Source organism: Monopterus albus, unplaced genomic scaffold (assembly GCF_001952655.1).
Source record: "Monopterus albus unplaced genomic scaffold, M_albus_1.0 scaffold260.1, whole genome shotgun sequence".
NCBI lineage: Eukaryota > Metazoa > Chordata > Actinopteri > Synbranchiformes > Synbranchidae > Monopterus > Monopterus albus.
Window position 1 is genome coordinate 200,645 of NW_018128140.1, and position 8,836 is coordinate 209,480.

Genomic DNA, 8,836 nt, shown 5'->3' on the forward strand with positions numbered 1-8,836 from the left:
ATTCATGATGTTCCCTTCCAGCTTAAACAGATGGTGTCACAGGATATTCTTTATTCTTCTGTCAATCCGATACTATGTCCTAGATCAGCGACATAAATGTGGTTGATGAGCAATGTTTATGAGACAGCAACTTCAAGGATTCAAGATTTTTATTTGCCATTTATGCATAAACAGACAGTCTAGTCATATAGGAATTTTGCGCCGCTCTCCTTTGGAGTCAGGTAAGGAGTCAAAAGCCAGAAAGAACACTTAGTCTAAAAATAAAAAGTTACATAAAGGCGACAAAGCATTAAAACAGCAATATACAAAAATAGAGTAATAGTATTTCCCACAGTGAACTTCAGACATCGCACTTAGTAATTCACATGGTGGAGTTGGATATGGCATTACACTTGATGAGGTAGTGAGGAGTTATTACACATATGTTCTCATATTTCTCACATTTTCGTATTTGCCATCAGTCTTACTGCAGCAGGGAAAAAAGCTGCTGTAAAGTCTCGTTCTGTGTGTGATGATACTGTCTGCCCTGCTGTGCCTGAGGCTGTAGGTGCAGTTTTTGTGTCTGAGCAGAGAGTGAGCTGGATGGTGTGGATCCTTGATCATGTTCTCTGCCCTTTTACGACAGCGCTGTGTGTATAGTGTGTCCATAGCAGGCAGTTCAGTCCCAATGATCTTCTCTGCAGTCTTTATGACCCTGTGAAGAGCCTTCCTCTCTACCAGACTGTGATGCTAGTAGTGAGGATGCTCTCTGTCAGTCCTCTATAAGCCTGGGTGAGAGGGCAATGGTTCAGCCCAGCTTTTCTAAGATGCCTGATGAAGTATAGCCGCTGCTGGGAACAAATTCATTGTGTGTCTAACAAACCTGGCCAAATACTTGATCTTAGCCAGAGAGGTGCATTTCAGGATGCTTAATGAATTCTACCCCTCTAAAGAATTCTTACAATTGAAATTTAATATGGATGATAACTGCTGTACTTTTTGTAACTGGGGCAGCTAGACCACAGATCATTAGTTTTTCTATTGAAATCTTACATTTAACTTTTGGGCATGTTTAAATGACTGGCTCAGGTCCAAAATTGATGTTTTAACACCTTTTACTTTAGAAAACATCAAATTTGGTGTATTTGTGAAAGAAGAAAATGCTGAATTTTTGGTCAATAATTGATATAATTTTGGCAAAATAATATATCCATAAATGTAAATGGAGTAAAAGGCAACCTTCTTTAGTTGCGTTTGGGTGTGAAATATCCACACTTAAGAAATCCCTGGGTTGTATGAATGGTAAAGGAGCCCGAAGTCTTTTATCTGCAATCAGTCAATTTGAATTATTCTAACCCCCGGTTATGTATCAGTTTTTTTAATTTATTTTGTTTTATTGTTTTTATTTTTTCAATTTATTTATCTATTTGTTTTGTTTGGATATCAATCTGTGTAGTGCCTGTATATGGTTTGTTGCTCAGTCCCTTGTGGGTTTTGTAAACAGCTTTCACTGCAAAGCAGTGTGGTTGATGAGCAATGCACTGCAAAGCAGTGAAAGCTTAACAGAAAACTGCAGACTTGAGCATGAACAAACCAAAGTATATTGTCCCCCTGTAGAAGTAGGTCAGCTAGTAAGCTACTGGGCACAAAACCTCAAAATGCCTGGTGACCTATTGTATACAGAGTTCTTTAGGTTCAGGGCAGAACAGTATAGCCCATGGAGGGTGGCTCCATAAAAAGGGTCCACAGAGCCTACCTTAAACCTTGTGACCGTCCAGTTCCAGCACCCAGCAAAGTGAGAAAAGTTGTCCCTACTGATATTGTACCCCCCTTCTACTGAAGTTGCACCAGACTCCCCAGATTCCAACTCAGAGTATGTAGTGTTGGAAGAAAGCACATACCCACCTCTTGAGCAGAGAAAGAGGGAAGAGGGAGATGATCAGAACACTGAGGGCCTCAGAGCCCATAGACGTTACAGTTTTTTGCAATTGTTAAGACAAAAGTAGTTCCTGTGGCACACTTATTGAAACCACTGACTCATGTAGTCTCTCTATTGACCTAGTATGTCACGCTCCTGCCCCTCTTGCTTCCTGTCATGCTTTTATTTTCACATGACTTCCTGTTTTGTTTCAACTCAGTTTTGGCCCTTTTATTTAATCATCATTAGTTCACCTGCTCCTTATTGTTTGCACCTGTTTTTCACTTCTATTTAGGCAGCGTCCTCCCACCAGGACGCTGCCAGTTTGTTCTAGACCCCAGCTCTGACTCTCCAGCACTTATACCTTGCCTGACTCTCTGTTTTTGACCTAGGATTACCATTTTTTGACCACCGTGTTTTGTCTATGCCCTCCCAGATTCTGATCGCCTGCTGTGTACCAACCTTCTGATTTTGTCCCCCTTGACCTCGAGTTTGGATCCCCTGGCTATACCTGTTTACCGGCGCCGACCCTGGACTGTCTTATCGACCTGATTGATATCCTGGACTTTGTGTTAGTTGTTTTGCTTACAATGATTTAAACCATTTATCTGTGGGTGTGGTGGGAAGCATTGTAAACCGATAGTTGATTAGAGGTAGAGTTTTCATTTTGACTATTCTAAACTCTAAGCACATTCTTTGCTTTTTACTCATTGAAGTATTTTAAAACCCACATCAGATGCAACAATCAGCAATAGAAGCAGACTTTACAAATTAAAGTTAAAGACTTGTCTGTACGGTGGCACTAAAGTCAAATGACTACAGTTCAACCTACAGTATTATTCTTTTTCAACTAAAGGTAAAAACAAAAGGTTCCAAAGTAAATGCTATATTGAAACCCTTCATGTTGATGATAAAGAATTATATTTCAGCTCTTTCTTTGAGTCATTAAACAAAGACTGGCTATATTCCTACATAATAATATTTGACCTACTGATTTAGAACATGAAACATATATAAACTATTACAGTATATGTTTAACCTACAATTTAAAGACATGAAGAAGATCCTGCAGCATTCAAGAGCTTTAATCTTTAGTAAAACCACATATTTAAAGTTATCTTTATTTTAAATTTGATCCCTGATCATTTATAATCCTGGCATCTTTTCCTCATCCTTGCATTTATGCTCTGTCACTACAGGATGGTAACATCACACAAATTGGCCTTTTCTTCATTCTCCTGTGGAGAGTTTATAAGTGGTATCTCTTCTGAGCCTCCTTTGTTAACACCACTGCTTTCTTCATCCACAGGACTTTGGCTTCCCTCACTCACACTACTTGTTTCCTCATTGTCCTCATCCTCTCTCTGTTTTCTCTCTTCTTCTTCTTCTTGTCTGTTCAGTGCGCTTTCCTTCAGGTCATCTTCTTGTTCTTCCTCTCTTCCTTCGGCCTCCTCCTCCTCATCTTCTCCTCCTCTCTTACCCACTGGCCAGAAGCAACACCCCATGCAGTTCTCCAGGTTACCAGTTGCAGCCCTCAGCCTCTCTCTCACATGCAGTATGAACCTGGGGCCGGATCTGCCCTGATCTAACTGCCGGTTTCTCATGTGGTGGAGGAATCCCAAAAACAGCGTCAACAGCAGGATGGCCAACAGAATCAGAAAAAGGGTTACTTTTGTTCCAATGCCGGTATGGGTGGTAGTGGTTGTGTTTGTGGTTGTGTTTGTGGTTGGCGATACAGAGGAATAATGGTCAGGTTGGTTGGTTTTTGTTAAATGTGATGTTCTCGTCAATGCTAAAAATGTTGTAGTAATGTTGTAATTCTGTTTCAGGTCCGTTCCACCTGTTGGCGTGGTTGACTGACTCTCATTAGATGAATCTGGAGTCTTGTTGTTTGAGGAGAGAGTGGGGGTATTGTTGTGGTATGTTTGATTGCCAACAGAAGACGCAGAAATCCAAAGGATTAACATGAATAACTTCTGAACTAGGATGGCCTTGGTCCTCATGGTGACTGTATGGGTCAGTAAAAAAACAAAAAACAGAAAGACCACTTAGAATAAGGGCAGCATGGTAGAAGGATTCATTATTTACTGAACATGATGTGATAGTGGCCTGCACATTACTACAGTATCAATATTACTGGGAAAAAATGTGTATAATTTGCTTGTGTTACTGCAGATACATCTGCTACTATCAATATTAGATATATGTATGCATATCACTAAAATGTAAACCTCTTTATTTGACATTGTGTCGCTGCAGTGTTACTGAAAACCACAGGCTCTGTGGGCTCTATATTCTGTATACATTAGTTCTGGAGCCCGTTATTACTGCTGCTCTAACTGACTGCTACAACTGTCTCCACCTGTTGTGACCACATATGACATAGTTTCAGAGACAGGGCAGGAGGGGCAAAGAGGAGTGAAGGGAGAAGAGGAGGGGATACTGCTTGAGTTTATTCTGACTCTCACTTTGCCCTTAATGATCAAAAAGTAGAGGAAGAAGAATGTTAATGCAGATGGTGACCAAAACGATGAAGAAAAAAAGCAGCAGACCTGTGAAATGACCAACCAGAAAGCATGCTTGTAAAGAATGAGTTCAGCCCTGTGTTATACCATAACTGGTAGTAGTAGTAGTAATAGTAGTTAAGATATTAAGGTCAAGTGTAGGTGGAGATAAATGGCACAGTGTGAAAATAAAGTAAACTTTTTAAATGAGTCAATCTCTCTGTGTATGACAGTGATGGCACAGACAAATGTCAAACTGTAATATTGTTAGTGAATATCAAGATTAGACATAAATGTCAGAAAACTTCTGCTCCAATCAATTCATTATTATTGAAAATAACTCTCAGATCCTGATAATGAAATAACAGTTGGTTACAGCCTTAACATTCTCCTGTTGGAATAATACCACCTTTTTAAATGTTCCGTAATAAATAGACACGTATGAACTAATGGAAGGCACAATTGTACACCAAATGACCAGTTCAGCTCTTAAAGCTAGATTTTGACACAGAGTCCTTTTACAAGACCTCTGACACAAGATGGATGATGGAGGACCCAATCTGGGGTTAAATTGGGCTGGAGCCAACTGCAGCTGAGCTCCTCCTCCTGACTTCCAGATGGTACCCCGCTGCATTTCAGTATCATATCATATTTCACCTTAAGTAACTTATTTAATTCTCCCATTAAAAGTTATATGGTGGTCTAGACTGCAAAAAGAGATGTTAACACCAAACCAATGATATCAAATTTCATGGGTTATCAGACATGCATAGGCATGCTCTGGTTCTTGTCTGCAATGGCAAGAATAACAATTTTGCTCCTGGTAGGTTTCCATGAATTTAGTTTTTTAGTCACTTAGTTATTAGTTTATGTGTATTTACTGATCTGTTTGGTAAAGATCCCATGGCTTGCTTTTCCTTGTTTTTTGACTTATCTACAATGTTACAACAGGGAATTATCATCTTAGACCTGACCTAAAGCTAAAAAAATGAGGTCTACATATGTTCTAGTATTTCTCATCTACCCGGTTTGTTTAGAGTGTTACACATCTGTTTTCATCAGTACATATACCGTTGTTTACCTGTCTATCGAGGAGAAATTCAAATTAATTAATGCCATTGCGGTTTGTTGTGCTGTCCATTTGTGACACAACACCAGCTACAGAAGCTGTGTGCGTTCACGAACTATCCTCTTATTTTTAGAAACACTCTTTGGTTTTATCATTCTGAAATAATTACAGACCATTTGGAGCTATGAGGGGTACCAAGCTAATCTAGAGGTACCCAAGATTAACCATTAAATGGCTGGAAATGAGCATGCATGGCCACTTTAAGCAGCATAGTTGGACTGGCCATTGGATCATACTGGGAGAAGTCTTCCACCTGTCCACCTGAAGAGCAGCATTTTTTGATCAGCCCACTGGTCCACATTGTCCTTTTTAACCCACTCCCCAAATCCCAGCAGTAGTGTGTTAGGAGGTGAATTTTTTTGGAGATGTAGTAAACAAAACTCCAAGCAAAGAGAGGAGACATATCAGAGGAAGTTCTGTTAGTGAGAGTAGCCCCTATTCTCCTCCCTGTACACCTGTACCTGCCAGCTGTGAGTCAACATCTGCAGTAAGAGCAAGGCTGAATGAGCGATTGTGACTAATTTCAATGTTCATTCTTTATCAACTTCACCCAGTAATTAAAGTCAGAAGTTTTTTTATATTTTTTAGATTTTACGTCTGAGTCTATGTTGTGACTTGCTGTTGTAGATATGAAGGAATGAATATATACTCAGTGGTCAGCTGATTAGGAAGGCCAGTCTAAAACAAAGTCTAAGCTACAGTCGTGCAATATAGAGTGTTGATTCATTTATATAATCATTTTTGAGTCTGTGTTCTGTGCTGCTGTTGGACTGTGCTTTGTTATACAGACAGGAAGTACTGTTATTTAACCTATGCTCCCTGATGAACTAAAACAATACAAACAGCAGTATCATGCATGTCAGGTGGCTATTTAACAATTTCTAGCATTAGGTTTGAGCTAGTCCAGCTCTGTAGACATAAGTACAGTGAGGAAGTGGGTTGTGTAAATCAAAAGGCAACTGTTTAACTGCTCTGCCTTAAAACTGAAACTGATTGATTAAAGATTTAGAAAGAATTATGAATAAACTGTGATATAGCAATCTACTAATTACTAATTTAAAGAATACATTTTAAATTTACTGTTTAACTGTGATGGTGTTTACCTTCAAGCAGAAACAGTACAGAAAGAGGATAAGACGCACTGGAAATACATATATGCACTGATGGGGTCAGGATGTGGTTGTTTCTGTTTCAGACCTCTGTGCAGCACAGGAAGTAACAGGCATTCAAGTTTTGCAGCTACCTGCATAATGCCTGCATTTAAAACCAACTGCCAGTAAGCAAGTGGTTTTCTGACTGTTATCACTGCAGAACTGTGGTGTCTGCAACAACACATCTTTCTTCTTCAGTAAGCCAGAGGGGAAGGGCCTCTCATCCAGTGTACTGCTCTTAGACATTGTAAAGTCCCTAATATGTTTTTAATGAGATTTGAAACACAAGTTCAAAATCATTGTAATTTCATCCTTAATAATTTGTAACTTGTAATTTATAAGTTTTTAACCCACAAGTGAATGAGTAATTAAAACTCTCAGAAATTACAGTGCCAGTTTGGAAACTTTCCAAATTTTAGACAAATATATATAAAATGGTGCAAAATACATGTATTTCTATTTGATGTAATGGTGTCACAATAAAAACCTGGTCTCAGATTTGAAGATTTTACTTTAAAATGTTTAAATGCAATGTCTTTATTCAGTATAGACGATGATTTGTCTTTTGATCTTTGTGTAAAAGCATTTTTCTAGTCAAATACAATACTCTCAGTCCGGTAACTATTATATAACACACACACACACACACACACACACACACACACACACATATTACAGTGTTCAGTAATTTAGGTAAGGGTTTATGAGAAAACTTCGCACATGTTTAGTCTGGACTTGTGATTCCATGATGAATAAATTGTTCATTGTATCATGTATTTTATTAGTTTTTTTTTTGTTTGTTTTGCTTTGTTTTGCTTTGTTTTTGAGCATTATATTTTAAAATGATATATAACCATTGTTTTGACCAGATTTTGATTTTTACCTACAGTATTTCTCAGTTTACTGACATTTCCCTTTGTACTAGTGACATTTTTCTGGAAAATCAAGTTGCATTTTAACCTTATTCCATAAATTTTATTTTATTTCTCATTAAGTATCTCTGTCATTTATGGTTTAATACAGGAAAAAGCATGCTAGCATATCATTCAAAATTACAAAGGGTTCAGTCAATCACATACTATAAGAGGAAGCAAAATAGAGAAAAACTAAGAGATTTTTTTAAAGACTTGCAGTTAATTGGAGGTCTTCAATTGAGGGGACGGTCAAAAGGTTGACCATACAGGATATATTTAGTTAACAGTGCTAATGGAAAACAAAAACGCAAAATGTTATTGGATTCTGGTTTTATGAAACAAGTGTCAGGAAAAAGAAACAAGTCAAAATGAGCGGGAAACTGAAACATCATCAGCAAAGAACTTAACAGATGTATTTCAGTGTATATGAAGCTGTGAAACTAAACAAATCTAAATGAAAAATTAAAGTGTTACTTACTCACTGAGGTGATTGTTTGGTGAAGTGATGAGATCAGTTGAATGAAGAAAAAGGGAATATATTGAAAGAATGCAGGAGGTGAAGCTGTGGATGAGGATGTGAGGAGAGTGTTAGTAAAGAAAAGTCAGGCATGTCAGAGAGAAGGGCGAGTGGGTGGGGGAAACAACAAACAATCTTAGATGACTCAAAGTTTCAGGCACATCTTCAAAAACTAGGTCAGAAATTCCCCACTGTGGGATCAATAAAGTACCTAGTCATTCCTATATGGTCATAGATATAATTTATTTTGTATTTATCCCATTTAAAGAGTGCATTTCCAGCCATTTAAAGATTAATGCGTCTAGATTAGCTTTGCACACATCATAACTCCAAATAGTCTAGTCTTTCAGAATGATAAAACCAGAGAGTGTCTTCCTAAAAACAAGAGGATAGTTCATGAACGCACACAGCTCCTGCTGCTGGTGTTGTGTCCAAAGTGGACAGCACAATGAACCACAACAGCATTAATTAATTTGAATTTCTCCCCCATAGAATGGTAAACAACAGTATATGTACCAATGAAGAGAGATTTGTAACACTCTGAACAAAGCAGGTAATTGAGAAACTCAATATTTTATCTGGCATAAAGCAGACATAGTAACTTCTCCAGCCTTACAACCATTCTCTCTAACATTACAGAAACAAGGCATTAACAGACATGCAACAGTGTTGATGAGCTGATCATTCCCTCGCCACAGGGGGTTTCACAGGCCGGCTGCTTGTA

At 38.3% G+C, this 8,836-nt stretch overlaps 1 protein-coding gene across 1 annotated transcript; it reads right to left on the minus strand.

Annotated features, from left to right (window-relative positions):
- Positions 1 to 2,969: 2,969 nt before the first annotated feature.
- On the minus strand, positions 2,970 to 8,171 carry LOC109972589 (uncharacterized). The gene is made up of 2 exons (XM_020621547.1): positions 8,074 to 8,171; positions 2,970 to 3,905 (listed from the first exon to the last, which is right to left on the minus strand). The coding sequence occupies exon 2, from the start codon at positions 3,898 to 3,900 to the stop codon at positions 3,091 to 3,093; it is 810 nt and encodes a 269-aa protein (XP_020477203.1). The 5' UTR covers positions 3,901 to 3,905; positions 8,074 to 8,171; the 3' UTR covers positions 2,970 to 3,090.
- Between the last annotated feature and the right edge of the window lie 665 nt (positions 8,172 to 8,836).